Source organism: Podarcis cretensis (genome assembly GCF_951804945.1).
Source record: "Podarcis cretensis genome assembly, chromosome: 2".
NCBI lineage: Eukaryota > Metazoa > Chordata > Lepidosauria > Squamata > Lacertidae > Podarcis > Podarcis cretensis.
In genome coordinates, this window is record NC_137171.1 from 48799628 (window position 1) to 48826721 (window position 27094).

A 27094-nucleotide genomic window follows, 5' to 3' on the forward strand; every position below is an offset into this window, starting at 1 on the left:
TAAAGGCTTTTAGTCAGATAGGAATGGGGGGTTGCCGCAAGCTTTTACCGAAGGTAAGCAGTTATGAATAATTATGACCTTAGTTAAGTAGGCTGTAGGTACCATGCGAAGGGTAGATGAATGAACAGTTATTATACAAAGCAGATTATTCAAGTCACTTACTTCTTTTGAAGTTGCAGGGTGTGCGTGTTAATGTTAAAAATACAAATCATGTTACAATCTATTGCTGCATGAGGCAGTTACAGAGAGTTGTACTTTTTGCATGCCAAAATAATGTTCAGAAATGCTATTCAATTATTATATGGGAGTATCAAACAAAACCTTCAGATTTACATTCAACATGTGCCTATCAATATAGGGAACTATAGTACTTGCAAACAAGTCACACATGCCAAATAGCATGAGCTCAAAAACCAACAACTCTACAGTTAAAATTATTCACCATATTTCTAAAACCAGCTGCTTTACAAACTGGAGGAACATTTGGAGGAAGCAATTTAAAAAAATAAAATAACAGAAAGGCTCTAGAGTGGGGGCGGGGGCGGATGGACGGACAGACAGGACGCCCAGGAAATTAGCAGTCTAATGTCTGCACCAGGTAAAGTGGTAAACATCATTTTTGCTTGAATTATTAAGCATATTGAACAAACCACCTTGCTCACATAGAATCAGGATGGCTTCCACAAAGAGATATTGTGGCTTTTTCTTCCTTTAAAATTCTTTGAGGGTATCAACATATTAGTAGGGATGATTCTGTAGACTTAATGTACTTGTACTTCAGTTTTTTCATAAAGTTCCTTACCAAAACTTCAAAGAAATTAACAGATAATAGAACATGACTCATTAATATAGATTAATAACTGCTCAAAGCACAGGAAATAGAGCGTAGGAATAAATGCAGTTTTTACAATTAAGACGAACAACAGCAGACGCAAAATCATTCAGGAAAGTGAAGCCAAAGCAGATTGAAGAGGTCCCAAGAGGAGCTTAAAGCTGTGCAAACAGGCAACAATGTAACAGATAAAATGCAATAGTCAGTCACATTGGAAAAACTTTATGAAATCCTTTAAAAATAATTCAAGTGAACACTTTAGGAACATCTCTAACTAGAAATTAGAAGCAACTTTGGTAAAACTGCTATATTCAGAACAATCGTGCTATATCAGAACTGTCCTTTTAGGTAGTTGAAAAATTATTAACAATGGATGCAAAACCCTAATTATCTCAATGACCCTTATAAGCAGTCACCTTATGTTGGCCACAGTCTCCCCATTATTGCATGAATGGGGCTCAGACTGAACTAATAGCAGTTTGGTCACCTAGGAAGTTCATGCTTAAGACAATAATTGAACAATGTAATGGTTCTTACTAGATGAGGTGGCTTTCAGAAATAATTAGGCAATTGAAATGAATGATAGACCCAACTATCAATTAAGGTAAAGGTAAAGGTACCCCTGCCTGTACGGGCCAGTCTTGACAGACTCTAGGGTTGTGCGCTCATCTCACTCTATAGGCCGGGAGCCAGCGCTGTCCGCAGACACTTCCAGGTCACATGGCCAGCGTGACAAGCTACATCTGGCAAGCCAGCGCAGCACACGGAACGCCGTTTACCTTCCCGCTGGTAAGCGGTCCCTATTTATCTACTTGCACCCGGGGGTGCTTTCAAACTGCTAGGTTGGCAGGCGCTGGGACCGAACGACGGGAGCGCACCCCACCGCGGGGATTCGAACCGCCGACCATACGATCAGCAAGTCCTAGGTGCTGAGGTTTTACCCACAGCGCCACCCGCGTCCCGCAACTATCAATTATAATAGCTCAAAATGGAACCTTAAGCTCAGAGACACTATACCTCTGATTACCAAATGTTGGGGACAAAGAATAGGGAAAGGCTATTGATATTATGTCCTTCTTTTAGTTTCCCAGAGATTTTGTTTAGCTGTTGCTAAAACCCAAGTATTAAATAAGTTGACCTCTGGTCTGAAACAGTGAGGCAGTTTTATGGAATTTTGAATTTAACAGGTAACTTCTGCTGAAGAGTTCTGTGTAACCTGAAAGGTCACATTCGATCATGTTGAACATTAACAGGCACAAAGACATTCCATTTAGCTCACTCTGTCCCCCGCCCCCCAAAGTCATTTGAACCTGTCATATTTATAAAGGAAAAGCTCCTGGATGTACCGTTCCAAAATATTGTCAGCGCTTATCTGGTTTTTAAAAGCTCATTTCCTTAAGGATCATGTTGAAGGAACATACATGAATATTGTTTGTTTTATCCAAGTAGGGATGCCAGGGGTCATGGCCAAATCTTATTATAAAACCACAGAAGAGGAGACATTTCCATGTAAAACTGGTCATTTTAGAAAACTACATCAAATTTACAAAAGTATAATATGTGAATCACATATTTCTATAACTCTCTCCCCCTGCTCCCCGTTCCAATATTTTAAAGTAATATTTAGACCAAAGGTTTCCTGTTTTCTAGTGCAAAGAGTTATTTTAATCACGTTTCCATGGACTTTTCAATATTGTTTGGATGTTTCAAAACAAGTAAAAACTTGACTTGTCCTCCCTGAACATTCTGTGCTCCTCCACCTGGCAGCTGATCCTTATTTAGGTGCCAGCTTCAGCAGTAAATCCAGGAGATGCCAAAAGATGAATATTTTGTGCATTATACCCTCTTACAATATAGATGCATGATTGTGTTGTGTTTGGAAGCCATCAGGGTTTTGCACAGTATGTACTTTGTATGCCCCGCTTATTATCTACACTTGTGTTGAAATGTTCATTGGCCCATTAAACATCAATCAACATCGCTGATAAAATATCCCTCAAGAGTATTCCAAGTCACACTTATATGTGCACTCTCAATGATAAATTAGTTGCAACCAACACCTAGGATTTCCTGCTATTCCAACCTTGGAAATTATGTAGGTCCTCATTTGCAGAAGCTATCTTCTTTTAGAAAACTATGCTTTTGAATTATGGTGCTGGAGGAGACTCTTGAGAGTCCCATGGACTGCAAGAAGATCAACCCTATCCATTCTGAAGGAAGTCAGCCCTGAGTGCTCACTGGAAGGACAGATCCTGAAGCTGAGGCTCCACCTTTGGCCACCTCATGTGAAGAGATGACTCCCTGGGAAAGACCCTGATGTTGGGAAAGATTGAGGGCACAAGGAGAAGGGGATGGCAGAGGACAAGATGGTTGGACAGTGTTCTTGAAGCTACCAACTTGAGTTTGACCAAACTGCGGGAGGCAGTGGAAGACAGGAGTGCCTGGCATGCTCTGGTCTATGTGGTCACGAAGAGTCGGACAAGACTAAACAACAACAATCTTCTTTATATTTGACTTTCTTCAGTAATGTTTTATTTGATGCTTTAATATGCAGTAAACCAGTTTGAGATTTTTTTCCCTTAAAAATTTAAAGCAGTAAGTAATGAAAGGAAGGAAGGAAGGAAGGAAGGAAGGAAGGAAGGAAGGAAGGAAGGAAGGAAGGATCTAGCCTTTCAAAGACACTGGGAAGTAAATCCAGCTCCTGGCTGGTATTTGGTTCCTGCTGTCACTTGAAGCCATCCTGTATTTATAGTGGTAACAAGGAAGGCAGCATCTTTCACTGTTTGCTTTTTATGTAGTTGTGTTGTTTTGTTGCTCCCCATTGTATAGAAAGTGCATGTCGAACCTTTAAAAATGCAGAAATCCCAATAAAGGTGTTGCTTCTGGACACCTGCCAGTACAGAACTCAAAATGTATTACAAACATCTTTTAACATTCAAAAGAGATATCTCAACTGCATACTTAAATCCTCACGCAACTTTACACTGGTATAAACACAGCAACCACCCTAACCAAAGAACTCAACACATTCGCAATGATGTTGGGCCTACAAGTAAACTTTGCAAAATCTGAGGTTATGTGCTTCAACCCCCACACACCCTGCATACCCAAAAGGAATTCACCAACATCACAAAGGTAAAACTCTGCCACACCAAATTCTGGTACCTAGGGGTTCAAATAACCAGAAACCTCAACAAACTATACCTCCACAATTACAAGCCCCTGTGGCAACAAATCAACAGAGACTGAAGCAGCACAATCAGATGCCTTCATCGGCCCAAGTTTCCACAAAACATGTCTGTCCTGTAGCAGTAATGTAATTCCAATGGTTTGACTTCAGCCCTGAAGGCACACTCTTCCACTGCCCGCTGAAACAGATGGATGCCAACAATTGCAAACTTCAAATGGTGTAATTTTCACTACAGGCTGGACTGGGGCTGTCTTGCTACAAAATCGTGTGTATGCATGAAGTCAGAAAAAAAGTTTATCCTGCCATCTGCAGCTGATTTTTTTTTTTTTTTTTTTGGGGGGGGGGGAGAAGCCATTCATCTGGTTGTTCCCATAGCTTACAGCATAGTGCTGAGTGGACAGTCAGCTGGCAGGATGATGGTTTCTTTGGTTAAATCATTGTTGTAGTTTACGTCAAGCTCGGTAATTGAGTTAGAACAACACACTGGTTTCTGTTCCTATTTCTATTTTCAAGCAACTGTTTCTTCCATTAGAACTGAAACCACAACAGAGTCTCTTATGCCAGTTGTACTTCTTCACCGTTATATCATACTTTTGGAGCACTCTGAAGTTAACAGGGAAAAATTGGGAGAGCTCAGATTACAACACTTCCACCTACCAAGTAATAACAAGTGGCCTCTTAGTCCTCCCTTTGCTTCTTCCTCCATTGGTGTACTATATCCTTCTCATCTCAAGCAGTGAAGTACTACAGCATTTAGCACTGTGTTACACCACTGAACCTAGGGGCTTGCCAATCGGAAGGTCGCGGTTAAAATCCCCACGACGGAGTGAGCTCCCATTCCTCGGTCCCAGCTCCTGCCAATCTAGCAGTTTGAAAGCACGCCAAAAAAAGTGCAAGTAGATAAACAGGAACCACTCCAGCAGGAAGGTAAACGGCGTTTCTGTGTGCTGCTCTAGTTTCACCAGAAGGAGCTTAGTCATGCTGGCCACATGACCTGGAGAAACTGTCTGCAGACAAACATCAGCTCCCTTGGCCAGTAAAGCAAGATGAGCGCCACAACCCCAGAGTCGTTCGCATGGGTCCTTTACGTTTACCTTTTTTCTTTCGAGGAGAGATACTTTGTAATATTAATTACAAAAATAGAAACCCAACATAGTGGAAGAAAGCATACTTGTAAAGTAGGTGCAATAACCGCATCTCTCCCCCAGAGAACACACCTTCCTCCTCCTAGCCAGTCAGCAACATACTCTCCACATAAAGCAAAATGAGGTAGGAATCAGATGAGCTATTCTTCTGTCTCTGTTCTGTACTGTCAGTTCTGATTTGCAGGGAGGGGAATCACATTATTAAATCCAGCAAGCAGAAAACTGACATGCGGGGGAGGGGGGTCAATGGGTTAGAACCTCTCTCCTCTCATCCAACATTCAAAACCACAACGTTGTTTCATTTTTGCTAGTCACAAAATTCAGACCCCACCATACAAGTAGGTTTATCTTTAAGGAAAGATATCCTAATCATTAGCTCCCATTGAGGAACAGTCAGCCTCTCAGCCTTATGCAGACAGACTCCTTACAGCAGCCTTCATTTCAAACAGAGCCTATGGCTATGTGTGAAACATTATGACACTAATTCAGAGTGGATTCTTTTTAACAGGATAGCTACTAGCAGCTTGTTTTATGGCAAAACTACCCTCCATACCAGCAATCTGCTTTCAAAAGTCAACAAACCCCAAACTGAAACTTAGTCATCTGGAGCTCCTTACACCCATTCAGCTGCATCCTATATATACCCATTTATCACAACCAACAATGATTCCCATTTTTAGAGATACTCACCCTCAGTTATCTAGAAATAATGAAGTAATCAAGTAGGTTACACCAAAGCCCAGATAATGCCCTTTCCTGGACCCCCCCAAACTTCTGAAGATAATGGTGGAACTACCAAAAGGGCCGATCTCAACACCTAAGGGCATCTTTACGGAATGCACAAAGGTTTATTCTTACCAATTTTGTATTACATGTTTTAAAACTACAGTAAGCAGTAAGCAGAATACCTGCTAAATCTGAGGGTTTAAAGAACTAGTTATTTTATTAGCAGAACTGGGTACGTTGATAAATTACTGTGAGTTAATAGTATGAAATTTAAAGCTTGATAAGAAAGGAGGACTGCAAGAATCAGTGCTAGTGAAAATGCAGCAATGGTGGTTTCAAGAATTTTTTTAAAAAGTTGTCCACATTGTCCATTCTCCTTTTAGTTCAGCATTCCAGGTTTTTTTTTAAATAAAAACATTGCTATGTGAAGGCAAGAAGATTGTTATTTGCAGTTTCTAATCTCAGCTCTTGTATTTCAGTAGTGAATTGCAGTAGATGCTGCTACTTTGCTGCCCCCTTCTGGGGTAAGCACAGCACCTTTTCAACCCTCTCACTGTCACCTTTTAACAGAAAACAAACCTTTGCGCAGAATTCCAAAACGGTGGTCTAATAAGAACCAATGCCAGTACAGCTTCATTGGCCAAGTTGTAAATAGCATTTAAAAGAAAATCTGGAACATCCTCACTTTCTCCAGAACCACAGGTACAAGTTCTGTTGCTGTCCCATATCTTAGAATTCCATTCAAAGGCTTATGCTTTCTGTTTGAAATCCAGGGACTCTAAAAGCTGTCTCTCAGCATATTAGCACCAAGAAAACAAAATCAGCAGACATTTACGTGTACTGTATTAAAAAATGATATTAAGTTTAGCCACTGAAAACTCAGTAGACCTTCCTACTACTAGATAGTTTTTAATTTCTGACCGAGATTTTCACTTGTAGTAATCTGACACTTTTTTTAATGCTCCAAGCATTATTAGACAAGCTCCTATCACTTCAGGCCTTGAAAACCTTTGTTTACTGTAGCTTTTTTTGTAATGATTTTAATTGGACCTGAAACCTGTTATGCTCTTTTATTGTGGCTGTATTATAATTTTAAATGCTCCGTTGGGCTTGATAATTGCTTAGAGGTATTTGCCTGTTACTTTTAGTGTTAACATCTTACTTTTAAACTATGTGTTTGTTTGATTAAATTAAATCATGTTGTTGATGGTGTTCGTTGTTGATGGGCAACTTCAAGGCCCCATGCTCTTCCTTCTTATGGTTCTTTATTTCCAAACTAAACTTGGACCAGACAGCCCTTGAAACAGTCAACCCAACAAAATACCATTAGCACAAAACTCAGCTCCCCCCATTAGTCTGCATTTTTTCATTGTTTCTTTTCACTCACAGAAACAACTAGATGTCACTGGTCAGCAAGCTTAAGGAAGATCATTTAACAATTATCACCCTTCCTTTCTCTAACCAAAGTTATTGTTAAGTTGTGGGCGAACATATCAGACGACACAGCGATTCTTCCAAAGCAGCTCTTTATTTGTAAGCTGGAACAGAACTGACTGAGGAGCTCAGTCAGCCTGCTTATATAGAGCTCCAGAACAATGTAACTGTTGCCATTTTCTAAAACTATCCAATCACTGAACATCACTTTCGATCCTTCATTTACATACAAACTATTCAATCACTGAACGTCACTTTCGATCCTTCATTTGCATAACTATTGACAGTATCCCCCTGCTGGCCCAGGGTGAGAACTTCAGTACATAACAGTTATGCCTCTGGCTCCATTAATCTTCTCCTGTACAGACTCCCAATCTCCCAACGGTACACAGCCCTGCAGATCTTCCCCTTAGGCTTTAACTTATTTTTACAATAGCTTCACACAGTCATACTGACACTTCATTAAAAGGAGGGAGCAGGCAAGATGCTGTTCATTTATGCACATAGAAGGGGAAGTATTGGAGATGCTTTTTTGCGGTATGCTTGAATTTTGCAAGGTGGAGGAGACACAAACTCAAAAGGACACTTAAAAAAGGGGCATTTTTAGTCTTCCTTTTAAATAAGTACACAAAAGAATTATTTAAATAAACAAATGTCATGAAGTGTGCATTTTAACAGTAAATGACTGCAATTTAAATAAACTTTGAATTTAAAATTAAACTAAAAATGTGAAGAAACCCAAAATATTTTTAACAAAATCCCACTCTGGAACAGAGCTGTCTCCTGTGACTGGTTGAAAGAAGGTGACAGCAGGCCAGGGACTGCAAGAGGCTGCACCAATCTCATTCAGATCTAGGTTTAGCCATGCATTAACTGTCTATATTGCCATACTTCTTTGCGTGCCATCCACGTGACTATATGGTTATGAGGGGACACAATTCATTCTGCTTGCATTGAGGCTAGGGCCTGGTGAGAGAGTTGTGATGGCTGTCATAAGTTTTTGCACCATGCCGGAAGTTACGGGCAACAACTGCTGAAGATGCACAAAGAATGAACATCCATTCTGGGTGGGAGATGGGGCATTTCAGAAATGACTCACCACTGCTCAAATGCTTCATCTGCACAGACTGTTGTAAATGGCTCTGAAATTTTTTTTATGAATAGTAGCATATAAGATACAAGCAGTGGTGATATTAAACTTGCAGAGGGCTGGACTAGATGATCATCAGGACCCCTTCCAACTCTATGATTCTATGAAACAAACTCCTTTGATGGTTTGTGGGGGAACTACTTTGCCAGAAAGTTGTCTCTAGTACTAGAGAAGTATTAAACAGTTTTAAGGGACAACATTGCATTTGTGGCTTCCACGTGCATACCATTCAAAGAAAATAAACTGAAAGAATACTGTACAACACTGAGTGCTGCTGGAGCATCAGATCTCCCTGCCCATTCTTCACTTTTGCAACATATCCTCTCCTTCCAGCAGCCAAGGCAAGTGACAAGGATTGCTCAATTCAACTTTTACTGCACAGCAGGGAAGCTAAGTGATAGTTCCAGGATTGGTCTTCATCCAAACACTGCTACAGCTGGATTCTCTGCAGCGGCTGGAGAAATTAGTTAGAAATTAATTTCCCCACTTGGTTGTACAAAGCCGCCTTGGAGAGTGCACCTTCATTTTTTTTTTTTTAATATTTATTGAGATTTTTTGAATACAAAAGTGCAAAAATAATAAACAATAAGACATGTGTCATAACATATTTTCAGAGCTTCTTTGGACTCCCTCACGTCCCCCGCTCCCACTTGCATCATTGTAAAACTTTTTCCAGCAATTTATCAACTTGTTTACATTCTTAAGTCTCATTCATTTAATTTAGTCTAATAATTCTCCAAAAAATTTATATTTTCCTCAATCTCATTTATCATCCAGATTACGTCTAATTTAGTGGTGCTCAATTGTTTATGATCTGGCATCCTTCTTAACATCCAATTAAATTACAATGTTTTTGTAAATAAATCCTAAATTTCTTCCAGTGCACCTTCAGACACTACTGCTCCTCCACAGTTTCAGACAATTCTCTCCCTCCCTCCTGGAGTTGAATCCTCATTTCAACTCCACCCTAAAGTTTCTTAGCCTTTCTACAGCTTCAGTTTTTCACAAATCAGATGGAAGTGGAATTAAAGACAGGAATCCCACACCTACACACCACTGAATATAACATTCTTTTCTTAAGCCTAGATACTTCTACAATGCAGTGAATGAGCCTGATAGAAAACTGGGAACCAGCACAAATATAGAGATTTGCCTGCTGCAACAGATGCTTAGATCAAGCAGGATATAATTGACATATTGGAAAAGAAAGAACCCTGAACAGTTCCACATTAAAGGCCTACTTAATGTCTACTCTTGCAGAACAATTGTATGTTTCGTAGAGGACATTCTGATCGTTGCTGCAGCAGGCTTTTGGTGTGTGTGCGGGACGTGGGGAATGCTAGACAAAAAATGTGTGTGTAATTTGTATTAAGAACCAAAATAGTAACAAACATTAGGAATGGAAAAATATGTAGGAATTTTTAAAACTTCCCCGTGCTTCTATGTTTACAGAGGATAATAAAACACAGCTGTATATGTAAAAATTCACTGTCACCCTGCTGTAGAAACATTGCTTGTCACCTAGTTGATATTCCCATGGAATTCCATCTCAAAGCCTAGTATTTGCTATTGCTCATTCACTCCCCCAACTAAAAAAAAAAAAGGCTTTTCTCCAACCGATGGTGACACAGGGCTGTCATTGTGGGCTCACTTATAGAGATCCCTCCTATTGGAGCAAGGCCTACCCTATGAAAGTGAACAAACTGGACAACGTTTTGGGATTTTAAACTTGGCCACAGCGTTATTGATTCCAAATGTTGGTAGGATTTGGAATAGGCATTGGGTGTATACCACTCTCAGCATCTTGGTGGAGGACTGAGGCATGATAGGTCCATCATGGGGTTGATGGGTCCACTGCAAGACACAGGTCTACACAAGTGGCCCTCCCAAGTCATTGCAGGAAGCTCTATGGCCCATCTGCTGCATGCCTTGGCTTTTGGACACATACTTCCAACTAGACCCCCTCTAACATGGTACCCCTGTGATTGAGCTATTTGGAGATGGGGGTGAAGCACAACTTCACCCCCTAACAGATGTTAGACTAAAGGATTCCACCTGATGTGTCATCTGCCTGTGCAAGCTTTGCAGCCTTTCACCAGAAGGGGAACGGTCCTCTCATTGACCACGATTTCCAAGTGGTAGCTCCAAGAATGTTCTGGAGATTTAACGGATTTATAGTGGTTCCTTTAGAAAAAAGTAAACACCATTTTTATATCAGTCACGAAATCCTTCTAAGAATAATCAGAAGCCCAAATAAGCATGTTCTGTTTGCCATCCTCTTGGGCTTTCATTTACCAGCCCAGCTTCTTGTCCCTTTGCTTCTGGCAAGGAACTGTACTAAAAGCACCTCAGTCTTATACTGCAGATACTTACATTCGCCTTTATTTTAACAATACATGAGAGATGTGCCTTCATTTCCCTTACAGTCGTCTAATGATGAAGGCAACTCCTTGGTGCTAGGTTACTAATCAGATTTGCACCAGCTTAGTTTAAGCAGCTCTGCAGCATCATGTGCTCCATAACTGTTAAGCAGGCCACTCAGATGCAGCTCCAAGTGTTCAGAATTTCACAGCATTTATCTGTGTTACATGTGAATGCCAACACTCTCCAGATTTCTCATCCAACTTTGCTGGAACTAACAAAGGCACAAGCCAGTTTTCAGTAATTATCTAAGGGATGTGGGTGGCGCTGTGGTCTAAACCACTGAGCCTCTTGGGCTTGCTGATCAGAAGGTTGGCGGTTCGAATCCCCGCAACACGGTGAGCTCCCATTGCTCTGTCCCAGCTCCTGCCAACCTAGCAATTCGAAAGCATGCCAGTGCAAGTAGATAACTAGGTATCGCTGTAGTGGGAAGGTAAACAGCGTTTCCGTGCGCTCTGGCACTCGTCACGGTCCTCCACGCACCAGTAGCAGTTTAGTCATGCTGGCTACATGACTCAGAAAACTGTTTGTGGACAAACGCCGTCTCCCTCGGCTTGAAAGCGAGATGAGCGCTGTAACCCCATAGTCGCCTTTGACTGGACTTAACCATCCAGGGGTCCTTCTTTAATTATCTATATGTTACTCCCTACCCCCAGATTGAACCAATGAGTTAACCACAAAAAATAAATAAATCAAAAGGCAAAAGAGCATATCCAGGGTAGCTCTGACAGCAGCTTCACCCTTGCTTTAAAAAAGAAACAAAGAAATAACTTTTATGTTTCTTTATATCACTTTTTCAGGAAGGAGACTGATCCCACTTATAGGAACTCTTACATGTTCAAAGCAGGATAAATACCAGCTGTAGGACAGCTGTATGAATCTCTTTTCCTTCCTAACTGAGATTAACACAAGATGATTGTACTAGAGGACTAGATGATTCAAATGAACAAACCATAAAGCTCCTTAAAAGAAAAATATTTATAAAGCCAGTTCAAGTAACTTGGCCATTTGTTACTGTCATTGCCATTAAATCTTTTATTTATCTTATGTGTGGAATGCTTTATTTTAGCTCCAAAATACTCTCACATCTCCCAACAGCTGAAGAAAAATGGTTATTTCATCAAAGATTAATTGTAGCTGTTGGGGAAGAGGCTACCTACACACATGGAAGAGTCAGGTATTTCTGCCCCCCCCCCCCCTTTAGGGGGCTAGAGATTACCTCCTGGAATCTGAAGCAGTGTGCCAACACATTGCTGTACTTACTCAAAGCTCCAAATCCATTTTGGTCACAAATTAAGGAGACAAGCTTTGAATGAATCTAATGGCCAATGTCTTAATATGTTTTAAATTAGCAATTAAGGTTTTAACTTATATAATTTATGTTGCACTCTGGTCAGTGACTGAAATAAATCTATTATTTCATTTTGGTCACAGGAGTCCTCCTGTGCCAAAGTATTTAATGTTTTACCTAAATGTTGATTCATTATTATATAATTATGTTAATTCATTGTTATGTTGTAATTATGTTATTATATTATGGGGGGTACATTTTCTTACCGCTGTAAAAAAGTGGCAGGTGATGGTGTTGGTGGTTAAATTTTATATACTACCCTTCATCACAACAACTTAAGGTGGCTCACAGAATACAATATAAAAACAAAAATAAATAATTAAAACAAAAACAACAAAACAATACCCCCCCTTCCCACAGACACATTTAAAAGGCTGTAGAATATTAATCGGCCAAAGGCCTGATTGAAGAGGAACATTTTTTTGCTTTCTGTTTGCCTTCTTCATTCCAAGCCTGAATTCTACTGGGGGAAAACAGAGAGGGGCATAGTTAGGGGGCCACTGGGTGTGTCTGCGGCTGAACCACAGGTTTTTTGAGGCAGGCCCCAGAACTCATGCTCTCCCCCAGATTTTTCTAAAACTTCCTTATAAAAAACCAACCACATTGCTTGTAAGATGGCTGGGATAGTGCTGCTGAGACCAGGCCTTGGTGACCTCAGCCACTAAGAGGTTTGAGGTCATTCTTATCTGCCAGGCCTAGATTACAACAGAACATTGCAAACTGGCTTTTATATAAATCTATGGCATTTGAAGTTTTAGAGTGTACTGCAGGAGTTGGTTGGTAGGGGAGATGAGAAAGAACAGAGAATCCTCAATGACAGCAACAAGCAGGAATCAAGCAGGGGCAGAAAAAGGCCCACTAACAGTGCAATCTTAACCATGTCTACTTAGAAGTCAGTCCTACTGAATTCAATAGGTCTTGCTTCCATGTAAGTGGGGTTAGGATTGCAGACTAGGTGGTGCAAATGGAACCATTTTTGGCTAATTATATATTGGTGTCTATAGTGAGAGGGGGAATGGTAGACAAAAAGTAATGTCTCTCATCATCAATTCAGCTTAACTTTTTTAAAGTTTATTTTATTTAATACTTTGTTCAAATTTTCCAATGGGTGCATGAAGAAAAAACATTCGCATTATGTTCTTAGCATCCAGTCTCCCACAGCCATCTCATCAATCTGCTATTGGGAGAATCCTGAACACAGTCAAAAGAGCAGGCTTCTTGCAGTGGAATTATGGCAAGAGATCCTTCCTCCCTCCCCTGCTCTGGTGAGTGAATGAGGTGATAGCAAGGTTTTTAAATCTGTTTGATGATTAGCTCAAATTCAAAATGTGTGGAGATAGAGGATGCCCAGAGAGCCACTCTGTATAATACTTTTATCAGTTTTCTTATCTCTGCTAATCAAATCAAGTAAGCAGGGATTCCAGTTTAGTGGCTGGAGGAATAGAGCAAGCAACATGACCTTTTCCATCTGTCACTCTTGCAGTGTCAAAACTGAAGGTGAATAAAGGGACAGATGAGATTCCAAATGAATGCAGAAAGTGAGGAACAATGGAAATAACACATTCAAAAAATCAGACTGGAAGTAGGAACTGGTACTCAATACCACACTTTCTTGCAGCCAGGGCTGGCCCAAGAAATTTTGCCACCCAAGGCAAAAAATAAACTGGTGCTTCTCTGCAGGAATCATAGTTTGTTAAGGTTGATTCAACAAGCAGCAGCAAGAGCCCTGTCACTGGCATCAGGAAATTCCCAGTGGTGGCAATGCTGGGGACCAGGGTGGCAGACGGGGCAGTGTCTGTGGTCCACACCCCTCACTGCCTCCTCTGCCCTGTGGCAGCCTCCATGGGGGCGTTGTGTCCTGAGGCAACTGGAGGCAGCCTGTGGTGTCGTCAGGCCCAGAGCCCTGCCCAGGTGGACAGCGGCAAGATCCTCACAGCGCTGAATCCACAGCCAAAGGAAGAGTGGCAAAAGCACATGAGGAGGTCCCTCTCTTTCTGACCCGCTGCCCCTCCCAGCCGTCATCAGTCTGCTGCTTGAGGCAACTGCCTCAGTGAGGCTAATGGGCCCTGGCTGCAGCCCATCCTGACAGCCACACACTCTCGTCATTTATATTTGCATCCTTCTATCATTGGGGGAGACATCTTGCTAGTTATTAATAATGTATGTTCACCTTAAGGAAAGTGGAGCTGGAGATATGCCACCATTCCCTAGATGTAAGTCCATGAATGTTCACCAGGATGATCCACAACCCCCAGGTTCCCAGCTTTAATTCTGTAAAAAGCAAGCCTGTGGTGTGGGATAACAGAATAAATAGGAAGCTGCTTTATACAGAATCAGACCACTGGTCCACCTAGCTCAGCATTGCATTGCAGACAGACTGACAGCAGCTCTCCAGGTGGGTGTCTTGCTCAGCTCAACCTGGGGATGACACAGATTGAACGTGGGATCTTGGGCATGCAAAGCATATGTGCCTACCACCCTACCCCAAATAGATTAAAGTACAATCAATCAACCAACCAACCAACCAACCAACCAATAAATGATCAATATCGCAAAGGGAAGAGAGGGGATTATGGAAGAGGATCCTGGAAAATAGCTTTTCCATTCACTAGATTTAAACCTGGCAAGCATCAGTATCTACAAGTGCTTGAAACCTTTTCAAATACACGAGATTTTTAGACTACTCTGGATTATTCTTTGCCAGGCAAAGGAGATTCCTAACATTATCTCCCAGATGCACTAACTTTTCTGTTTAACTTACAAGAGCAATTAATTAATGTCTCATGTTCTAAATCTTGTCTCTATGATTATTATTTTTTTATCCTACGACTTTTACACCACAATCTGTATTACAGATTGTAGTTTTTCAGGGTTGCCATGTTTTGAAGAGCAAAAAAAAAGGGACAAATTTGCCGACTTCTTCTATGGATTGCTATGACAACTCTACCCATGAAAAAGAGGACGTGTACTGGAAAAAGAGGACATATGGCAATATATCATACTTCACATATGGGGAACCAAAACTTAGAGTGACTGGCCTACCCAAAGCCACATACAGATGTTCCTGGCAAAGACTGATCTCCAGATTCCCCACTGCTAGCATATCTTTGCAACTGTGTCCATGTCTATGACACTTTGCTCTTCCTGCCTATGACTCTTAACATTTTTATGAGCCCAGACTCAGCAAAGAACATAAACAGCAGGCCTACTGGACATTACCAGGACAGACGGCAATAAGCAGACCGAGCCGTATAAGTAAACCTTTAGTATCACAATGTTCGAATTAAGGTTCCTTTAATGCATGTATGGGGACCTGTGGTCCTCCAGATGTTTTTGGACCAGAACACCCACCACGCCTAACAAAAGGCCATGCTGGATGAGGCTGATGGGAGCTGGACTCCAACTACATTTGGAGGGCCATAGGCCTCTCATTTGCTTTAATCAATTCCAAAATCTCTAGGCGTTCAAAATTTATGAAACAGAACCAATCAGAATGGTGCCCTGAGCACCTCCACTATTGGTTAATACTCATGTTTTCAGACATAGTTAACCATTTCCTTGAAGGCACTACTTGTCCACCTGAACATGTAATAATTAAGCTTGAATACCTGGGTGGATGTCATTCATAGTAAGCAAAGAAAGCTGTCCCAAATAGGAGCAGTAGGGATCTCTTGGTTGACCAAAGCCTAGCCGACTCACATCCCCCAGGCCCTCCCAACCTTAAATATTTTGAGTGTGGGGTTCAAGCAAGTCTCAAAGGATGCCCTTTCCCCACTCTAGGGTCCTACAGTCTTTAGTCTAAGAGTCTTTCTTTTACTATAAAGGTGTACCTCAAAATGTTAACCAATGCTTTTCCTTTGGTACAAACCCTACTAATATGACTAACCTAGTTAAACAAGGCTGGCAATTAATACCATGCATGCTACTTGAACTCCTTTCAGAAAAAAAAGACGGGATATAAATATAATATAGAAATAAACAAATACCTATATTACACCAGGGCAAGTGAGTGAGAATGCAAAGACCAGATAGAGGACCACAGCCAAGAGCAGAGTAGACTTTGATAGCTTCAGGCTCTGCCCCCTCTCCCGCCCCACTGCTAGCAGACATGCTGACAGACAGGCAGCCACACAGAACCACACTTGCCCCATCCTGGTACAGGTGCAGTGCCTCCCCCCCCCCCACAGTACCTACTCACCTGGTTGAACTTGGGGCTAACAGGAAACCATATTCTCCTAACAACAGATCTGGTTAATTGCTAAGCAGTATTAAAAAGGTAAAGGTACCCCTGACCATTAGGTCCAGTCGTGGATGACTCTGGGGTTAAGCTAAAAAGTCAAAACTTTGTTGCCAAAAAAGAGGTGTCCTCTGACCACAGCTGCACTATTTGAAAAGTGCTGTATTTAGAACACATTTCTAAAATGTTTCGCTTGGTATTACCAGATTTCCCCACTGAGTGTCAGGGTATCAACATGTCAGTCTGCATGCTATCACATAGATTTAAGGTTCAATAGTTATATATGCTCCATTTGGCATTAGAACATCAAAACATTGCATACTGCAGCGAACTGAACGTATATACAACCATTTCGTTCCAAGTGTTTTAGATTTCTTCTACGGCTTTTCATAACAGCTGTTTGTGGTCACCACACTTGAGAGTTGCATGCACTAAGAAAGAACAGGACTAATCTGACATTTCACAATCCAGGATTTCACACGATTCCAAATTCCAATGTCTAGTTTATTACATATTCACTTGACATATTTAACTGGGAAAGTGATGTACTGAGGCTGGTTTGCATCAACAATTAAGAAAGCAATGAGTCAATATCCTGCATTTCCCGTTCTGAACTACCAAGGTATGACCCCAATCCACGATCTCAGGTGGGATAACATATATACTTATGCCAATACAACACTGATAGCTCCCTAAGAGACTTCCTCTCCATTTTTGGTATGGGAAGTGCACACAGTCAATAAAGGCAAGTAAATTGTGAAGATTAGTAGTGAAAGAACTCAGACAACTGACCTGACAAGCGTTTCTCTCGTGCGCTCTTCCAGAAGACATCCCATGCTTTGTTGGTGGAGACCCTGATATGCTCACTGAAAGACCTCCTCAAACGAGACCTCCCTGGGTATGCCATCCTTTGCTGTGCAACCCACAGAGGCACAGCTAGCCCATTAAGATCCAATGAGCTGAGCAAAAATTTACCATCGTTGACAATGCAGTTCTCCCAGGCAGTTTTCTCCTTTTAGATCAGATGGGGGGGTGTGGGGAGAGAAGGTTGCTGTATAAAGAGCATGCATGTAATTTGTTAACACCCCTCAGAGGCCAGGATGGAAGGGGGGGGGGAGGAATTGGGTGGAGGAAGAGTGAGAAACTCCTTCCAAACAATCTGGGGTCAGGCTGAAAAGGAAATAGCAGCCTGACAGAGTCCCCCTGACTCAGAGCAGATCTGCATCTCAGCTGCCACATTTTATAAAAAACTAAAAACATGCTGATTGCTCTGCAGTGCAAATAAAAGAGTTAGGCAACCACAGAATAACATTGCCAGGCAGGCAGTTCTCTGTACTACTTCCAAGCTCCTCCAGCTCAACAGTGTGTATAACAAACTTCCTTGTTTTCCAGTTTTCTTACTGCTCCGTTCTTCTCTTATGTGTGGGAATAGCAGCCCTGCTGGATCATACCAAGGGTCCAGCATCCTGTTTCTCACCATGGCCAGCCAGATGTGTCTGGGAACCCCAAAGCAAGGAATTAACACAACAGATTTTCCCTTCAGTTTGCTGCCGCCTCCTCCTCCTGCTGCAAATGTGTCTCAACCTGGAAGTTTCATTTAAGTATTACAGGTCATACTCACTGCACAGAGCTATCTTTGAATTGGACAGATTCCCATTAAAAGCAAGCCAAAGGCAGGCAGAATTTAGGCTTGCAGAGTCGACTTTGCTTTTCCTAGATCCTTAAGATTCTTATACACTTAAGAATGAAATAATTCTAAGCCCAGGGCTACGAGTACAGGAGCTCACAATCCTGCACATTAAAAATATCCCAAGCTGTCTTAATTTCAGCAGTAAAATTAGGACGACCAAGGGGCAGGAAGGAGCCATTTTATTTCTGCTAAATTGGGAGTCAAAAATCCTTGCTGATCTAACTCAAATCACTCAGAAACTCTATACATAGATCCTGATTCTGCCTGTCTCATCCCCCCCCCTGCACCCCACATCTAAGCCAGGGGCCATTACTTCATCCTGTGACAGGAAATGCTCCACAGTAATTATGTGTCATGGTAAAATCACATATTCCCCCCACTGCTTAACAAATGCTAAGTGCTCAACTGATAAAAGCCCACTCTCCCTTCCATCCTATTCCCATCTCCATAGCTTGACTTTAAGGTTAATACAGTACAGATTTCAGACTGCGTGCGCAGGAAGCTGCACCCTGTCCAATATTTCCCAATACCAGATAAATCGTGTTTGTCATTTCATTATGATAAATGAATAGTTCAAACAAAAGTTGTGGAACCTTGGCAGTCATATCCACAATGGCCGTTGGAATGAAAGTGCAACTACTCCAGAGTATTTAATATTCAAATAGATGTTCTGTGGAAAACACTGCTTTGACATTGACATTTCCTTCAGTGGTAGGTTTTTAACTATTCCCATCCTAGGATGAGAGAGTATACTGAAAAGACAGCAGTGCCAGGACCTCTTCCCTCAAACTGCTGGAGTGTGCCACATGTGGTGTCACCTTACAGATATATTTCATTTGCAGATTATGTTCAAGTGTATCACTTAAGCCTGAATGGATTCTCCAGTTTGAATAGTTGGCTGCTATATCAGAAAATAAACAAGGTGGTATTCAACTAGGTTTTACTCAGAGCAGATCCACTGAAATTGATGGTTTTAACTAAGTCATGTTCATTTCTTTCAGTGGATTTATTCTGAGTAAAACTTTGTTGAATGCTATCCATATTCCCCAAGCATTATCCAGAATCTGGCTGTTCACTTCCTCAACTTTCCCCCTCTTTGTCCATTTGCTTTAGAGCTGGGATGAAGAACCCGTGGAGCTCTTGACAATGGCAACAGAAGTCCAGCAACATCCACAGGGCCACAGGTTCCCCATCCCTGCTTTAGACAAAAGGACATAATATTCAAAATGCCAAGCTCTGTTCAATATGCCAACAAACAAACATCATATAATCTGTGATGGTTTTGCAAAGGATAGGTGTACCTATCAGTTGCTATTACCGTATTTTTCGCTCTATAGGACGCACTTTTCCCCCTCCAAAAATTAAGGGGAAATTTGTGTGTGTCCTATGGAGCGAATGCAGGCTCCTTGGCTTCAGCGATAGCAACGCGAAGCCTCCAAAGCGCAGAGGGAGCGCTCCCTCCGCGCTCCAGAGGCTACGCGTTGCTTTCGCTGAAGCCTAGAGAGCAAGAGGGGTCGGTGAGCACCGACCTCTCTCACTCTCCAGGCTTCAGGGATAGCCGCCTGAAGGCTTTGGAGTGCAGCGGGAACTTGCGCTGCGCTCCAAAGACTTCGCAACCTTGCCGCCGCTCCCGGACCTGTTTTGGGGGCTGGGGTTGGGGGAAGCTCAGGCTTCCCCCGCCCCCAGCCCCGCAAGCTCCGGGAGCGGAGGCAAGGTTGCGCACAACCTTGCCACTGCTCCCTGACCTGTTTTGGGCCCCGCAGCTAAAAATGAAGCCAAGAGCTGCCAAAGCTGCGCACGGCCTCTCCCGCCTTGATCCCCCCCCCTAAAAATTAGGTGCGCTTTATGGTCCAGGGCGCCTTATGGAGCGAAAAATACGGTATTTGTTTTATTAAACAACATTATGCCTCAAGTGGAAAAAGTCCATAAAGTGTTTCTTCTTTTAAACCACTTTGCAACGTGAATGCAAAACTATATTGGCTGGAATGCTCATTCACATTACAAATGTCTCACAATCAGAAATTAACAGAAATTAACTATTTCATATGTTCTTGTATATTTTTGTCCCATTTTTGTTGCTTTGTTCCAGAGAGCAATATAATATGGTGGCATTGGGGAAGCATCACAGAACAAATTAAAGCTCAATAAATCTAGCACTAAGCTCTGTTTTTGTCTTAAGAACATGTTGCAGAATACACCTGCAATAAAATACTACTGTAGAGGGTTCTGGGAATTATAGTGTAAAACATCTGGAGGACATGGATCTGTTTGGGATCTACTGGAGACATGAGGAGAAGAGATGTGATAAAAGCTGGATAGAAACATACCTCCCTCCTCCACAAGGAATAACTTACTGCAGGTTTGCCTGTAGCAATGTAGTATTTCTATTGATATTACATTCTCTGAACATTAATCCTTATGTTCACCTTTCCATAGTACAAGTTATAAAGCTAAGGAACTACATTTAGGAAGCTTATTTAAAAACTGTTCTACCTTCATTTCAGGAATTCAAATAGCAAGTAAATCTTTTAAAAAGAAAAAGATATCCCAAGATACATTTGGAGCATTTTTACAGGAAGTTATGCAAGCAAGAGACAACTCTACCCTACTAGCCTGTGGATTTGGGCAAAATCCTGCTATGCCTGTTAACCTAAATTTTAAGCTGCTGTAAATAGTTTTGATTTTAAACATATGCTAGTGTGCTTTAATTATCCCAAAAGAATGCATGTGTGCAAATAGTTTCTTGACAACTTTATTGGTTATCACTTATCAATAAACAATGTATTAGCCACATTGTTTTGTTTCTTTTTAATTTTACTGTATATTTACAACCATATTTGCAGCTCTTTGCAATATTATGGGTTGTCATGTATGGTGAAGCGGCAGGAAGAGGGTTCAGCAGAGTGGCTGCACTAAATGATTGCTAGAGTTTGTCATTTGAATCTATCAAGTAATTTGCATAGCAATATAAGCCCAATGAGTTACTGAGACAAATCACATAGTAATTACACATGCCAGGAGCAAAATAAAGCTACCAGTTCTGCAGTGGGATCTTTAGTATATCTGAAGTGAATGAAATAAAGTTTTTCAATTTCCAAGTAGAAAAATATAGAAATAGAAGTAGTTTGCCAAAACCATTGTTAACCTAATTTCTCATAAAATGCTATGCTTATGTCATATAATGTCCAAGATTTTTATGAGAGTAACATTTCCACCATACAAATTTGCAACACTTTGGCTTATATATTTCAATTCTTGGATGTACTGTATGTATCAGTGCAGACTTCAGGCTTTTTTACTTGGAATAAGTGGCTTTGAATACAGAAGGCAGCTTTAGTGATCTGCAGTAGGGGTTAACTGCTAAAAAAGGGAAGAGGCAAACTCACAAGTGTACTGCAGACTTATTGCCTGAGCCTAACCAGTTCTTCATCAGCCAGATCTTAGTGAGAGTTACATAAAGCACACAATTATCTGTCACTGTTTCAAACAGGAAGTTCTTTAAGGAAGTGAGATCTGTACAGATCAAAATGAGATGAAGCCCATCAAGCTTGATTAAAAATAATACTATGGAAGTTGACTCAGTTGGTTGGATAGCATTGGGTTTGCTACAAAGCCTTGAAACTACTGTACCTATAATAAATATAATATAAATCTGCACCTTTATCTTTTCATTGCACCCTCCTGCAGTCTTTTCTGTTTTTGTCTTCTGAAATTCACTGGAATTGCATCACCATAGACATATGCTCTCAACTTTGCACTTTGTTTAGCTTTCTATACACCAAAAAAGTAACACAAATTGCCAATATCTGTCATTTCAAATATCATCTTGAATTTGCAAACTCTATGTCCAAATCCCGTAAGGCGTAAGCTATTCAGCAAAGTGATCTTTAACAAGATGCAGTCAGCAATACAGTGGAAAGCAAGATCTACCTGTTTACTTTTTAGTAGCAATTTATCTTCCATTTGTTTAATTCCAGTCTCCATTGTATTCTGAAGTCTGCAGAGCCTCATGATTTGGCAAGGAAATTAAACTCTGTCCTGTTTCAACCTGACTAGGCTCCATCCCTGCCAGAACAAAATGCAGCTAGTAAGCACAGTTGCTGCAAGTAGTTAAAGGAGCCCCGATGCTCTGCTCACTTGTGTACAGAGCATTGGGGCTATCACAACTAGGGAGGGGGAGCCTTTCTCTCCCCAGGTGAGCGGTGCAAAGTAGCCCCGAGGCTCCTGCCACTCGTGCACAAGCAGGGAGAGCATCAGGGCTGTCTCAGGTGCAGAAAGGGAACCTTCCCAATCCCCAATTGAGCTGTGCAAACAAGCTTCACTGTCCCAGCCCGCGAGTGCCTGGGTGAAACCACCTCAGCTCTCAAGCCTCGCAGGCAGAGGCTAATGCATTTCGTTTTTTCAACATCACTGTATATCGCCAAACTGCAATGTTTCGCTGGTGATGCACCGTGATGTTGAAAAGCTGATATTGCCCAGCCCTAATCCTCAACGGGATTTCAGCAGGATATCCCGGAATAACAGAAGCCTATTCCAGCTTCAGGGAACGCGGGTGGCGCTGTGGGTAAAACCTCAGCGCCTAGGACTTGCCGATCGCATGGTCGGCGGTTCGAATCCCCGTGGCAGGGTGCGCTCCCATCGTTCGGTCCCAGCGCCTGCCAACCTAGCAGTTCGAAAGCACCCCCAGGTGCAAGTAGATAAATAGGGATCGCTTACCAGCGGGAAGGTAAACGGCGTTCCGTGTGCTGCGCTGGCTCGCCAGATGCAGCTTGTCACGCTGGCCACGTGACCCGGAAGTGTCTGCGGACAGTGCTGGCTCCCGGCCTATAGAGTGAGATGAGCGCACAACCCTAGAGTCTGTCAAGACTGGCCCGTACGGGCAGGGGTACCTTTACCTTTACCTTATTCCACCTTCTGATTGGATCCCTGGGATGTCCCATTTTTGGTTCAGTGCTCTGGCACAAATCAGCTACCTTATTCCAGAGCGTCTGACCAAAAGACGCTCATTTTTTTGGGTATCATGCATCTTTGGGTTTTACTTTCTCTCGCATGCGAGAGAACTCAGGTCAGTGGGATGTTGCAGGATAAGAGAGATTATGCAACATGACAAGAAGTCCACATTTATTTTCACCTTCACACTAATAAAAAATAATCACATCACAATCACTAAGATGAACTATTCTATATAAATACAAATTTAATAATTTCACCTACATTCCATTTACTTGAAACCACATTCAGGAAAGTAAGCTCTTTATCTTTCATTGATATCCATTTATTAAAGTAAACTGTTTTAGGTTATTGTCTGGCAAGGCTTGTCATTAGGTTACTTTTTAGAACAAAAAATATTGAAAAAACTTTCATAGCTGATGCAAAGACTATAGATACATCTTCACTGGTTTGCATACACAAGTATGTGGGATGTAAGGCAGCTCTTAAGATGTATGTGGGATGTAAGGCAGCTCTTAAAAATAAATAGTCAAGGTTCCTAGATATGGATGATTCAGACACAGGTTCAGAAGACTGGCCTCATGCATTACCTAGTTTCTTTCTCCTGTCCTCCAGGGCCAGGTTTCCTCTAACCATAGCTTGCTGTGATGTTTGAATTGTAATTAGAGTGAACTTGGAAGAGGGAATTGACATGAAAAAGAGAAGAATGGAGCACGGATGTCTGGATGATCAGCACATGATGTCTGAACAGAATCAAAACAGAAGCTGGTCACAAGGCAGACCACAAAGCTTTTCAACTAAAAATAGTGAGAAGTGGCTCTGTGCTGCATTAGCAGACACTATTCCTACGAAAGAGGAAGTGGTTCTAGTCAAGAACTACAAAACAAAAACTTTTGCTTTTAAAAGTCTCCAACAGCTATCTTGTTCTCTTATTGCCAGACTTCAAGACTTGTACGAACATGGCTTCTTCCCCAGGGTTCAGCTACTAGGAAAGAGCTGCAAATGGGCAAGCCATTTACAAGGGTATTCTTACCCAGTTTGTTGGAGACTCTGTGAACTAAAAAAGGCCTCTAAGCTCCACAAGAAGAGACCACCGCATGTGGACAGCAAGGGAAGAAGAAATGTTAAATCTGCCACATTTGGCTCTAATATGTTTCTTAATTTGGGCACATTGTAATTTAGTAACAGAATAAAATAGGTTGACCAATTCCCATCCACTTGCATATACAGTCATACCTCTTGTTATGTTTGCTTCATGATAACTTTTTTCAGGTTGCGTCCCATGGCGACCCGGAAGTACCGGAAAGGGTTACTTTCTGGTTCTTCCGTGTTTCACCTCTCACGCATGCGCAGACGTGCAAAATGACATCACGCACATGCACAGAAGTGGCAAATCACAACCCGCGTGTGCGCAGATGCGCAGACACGGGTTGCATTCCTTTCAGGCTGAGAACAGGGCTCTGGAATGGAACCCGTTCGCAACCAGAGGTACCACTGTATAATAAACTTGTAGTTTTATCTAATAAAACTTTCAGTCACATGCCAGCTTAGAATCCATGTTGTTCACACAGTGATTTTGCACTCACTTCACAGACAAGTATTAGGCAATTAACTACCTGCTGGCCTAAAGGCTAGTTCACAAGGTCAAACACCAAAGGTTGTGAACACACTCTTATCCTTAAAGCACATGTGATGCCCATTTTCCTCCTCAAATAATTCTGGCCACTGTAGTTTACCTCTCATCGAATTGCAATTCTCAGCAATCCTTAACAAACTACAATGCCAGAAATTTTTTTTTTTGGGGGGGGGATGTGCTTTAAAAGATGCAGTATGTACACAACAATGACATGATTGCCATATTGAGACTGGGTTTCATATTTTTACAGTATGAAACTTTTAAAATGGAATGCTTCATTTTTATTCTTCTATCTTTGGTACAGTTTTGTTTTTCCCTGTATAAAGGTGACGAACAAATTCAATACAGTGGTACTTTGGTTCTCGAACTTAATCCGTTCTGGGAGTCCATTCGACTCCTGAAACTGTTCACAAACCAAGGCACTGCTTCCGATTGGTTACAGGAGCTTCCTGCACTCAAGTGGAAGCCACTTTGGATGTTTGGCTTCTGAAAGACATTCGCAAACGGGAACCCTTACTTCCAGGTCTGCGATGTTTTGGGAGCTGATTTGTTTGGGAGCCAAGCCTTTCAGGCACCAAGGTACCACTGTATAAGTCATGATCCATCACCCACCTAAGTTTGCAAAAAGGACTGTGGAGGAAGTAAGGCAGGGAGGAAAGAGGACAAAGGAATTAATATTGCAAGGCAAAGGACTCACAGTTCAACTCACATCTAAAAAGGAGGTATCACAATTATATTTATGAGACACCTCATAAATTGTCAAGACATTGTACTAAAGAAAAGAGAATAAAAATTACAATAAAACCACACTGTAAAATAAACTTGAGATGCAACCAGCCATCAGAATTCAAGACTACAGACACATCACAGAACAAAAACAGCCATTTAACATTGCCATTTAAACCACCAACTGTACTACAAGACCTTAAAACCAGGTATTGGAACAGAGAAGTCTTGACCTAGTACCAAATCAGTAACAACATAGCGGCAGGCAGGCTTCCCTGCGGAAAAAAATCCCTATCTAGGGGCCCACACCGAAAGGCTCTCTTTCTACTGAGCATCTGATTAAGAGGGCCATAGGAAATGCCCTCTGTAAATGGCACAGTGCCATCCTAATACATTGTTTCTTGAAGTCTGTTGTAATAATTCTTGGACATTGATCTGTAGAATTTTACAGCAACCAGTTCAGGATTTGATTCTCATATGTGGTACAACAACAGTTGAGACCTGGGAAAGAAGAAGCAGTCAAACAGCTAACTGGCTTTCTCAGTTAAGATGATCACCAAAAATACTTTAGAAATTCTTCCTTGAAGTGTACTACAGTACTAATGAATGATTTCAGTAATTAGCATTTTTCATTAAGCTCCTTTTCCCTGAAGAACTTTAGCATGCAGATTAAGCAGGACTTATAAACCACTGCCACCCAGCAGTCTTTCCATTTTATTTATTCAGAAATCTCTTTTAATGTAGCTCCAGTTTTCTGGCATTTGTTTGCAAGTATATTTTAAAAAGGGATTTTATCACCACTTCCCCTGATTGTGCCAAGAGACATCTTTCCCAAGTGGGCCCCTTTGTACTAAATTCCTTCAACATAGTGGAGAGTCTGCTTATTTATTCAATTTCATGTATGCACGTATGAGAAGAGAAAACGTTGGTCTCCATACTTAGAATCAGGCTGACATTTACTTTCTAAGCAAACCTGAATAAAGGGAGGACATGGGCTAGACTCCACCTGCTGTCAAGTGGCCGATTTGTAACTATAATACTGTTTTATGTCACCCTAGTCACTGAGCGGTGCGAGATTCCAGGGGTTCCAGGCACTTCCCCAAGGGTTGTTTTTCTCCTTGAAATGAGAGACAGCAGAGACTGTGATGTCTTTATGATATTTGGTTTACGTACGCATATATATAACCTGAGCCTACGATAGACGGGCTCACAGCATTAACACTCCAAAATAGTCCTGCTTCTCCCGTAGCCACAGCCTTGGATTCTAGCACATATTAGGCATTGTTCTGTGTCCCAGCTGTCCAGCCTTCAGCCTTACTTCTAGCTTCTAGTTCACACAAGTCAACTCCCAGCTCAGGCCTTTTGTATTTCTATCTACCCGCCCATTTGTTGTCTGGCACAGAGCCGCTTCCTTTGTTACCTTAATGGCCTATACTTGGAGGGCAGTTACCACACCAGAAAGGTAGCCTGGCTATTCCAGAACTTGAATCTGGTCTGGATCCAGGAATTAGAAGGAGGTTCAGGCAAAAGCCTACCCCTCTAACTCATAGCAATACATGTGGCAATAGGCCTCTGTATAAGATATTAGAAGATTGGCTTTAATGAG

General features: G+C 41.7%; 1 protein-coding gene across 3 annotated transcripts in view; it reads right to left on the minus strand.

Annotated features, from left to right (window-relative positions):
- Window positions 1-27094, minus strand: part of LOC307209571 (rho GTPase-activating protein 7-like) — a 92259-nt gene that overhangs the window by 50387 nt on the left and 14778 nt on the right. The window contains exon 1 of one of the 3 annotated variants that reach the window (XM_079964773.1): window positions 17279-17663. The exons of 1 other annotated variant lie outside the window; for it this stretch is intronic. In XM_079964773.1, the coding sequence (XP_079820899.1) occupies window positions 17279-17393 (115 nt within the window). In that variant the 5' untranslated portion in view covers window positions 17394-17663. Of the gene's footprint in view, window positions 1-4679; window positions 4744-17278; window positions 17664-27094 lie in introns of those variants that run through there. One more of the 3 variants, XM_079964775.1, reaches the window with a different exon arrangement.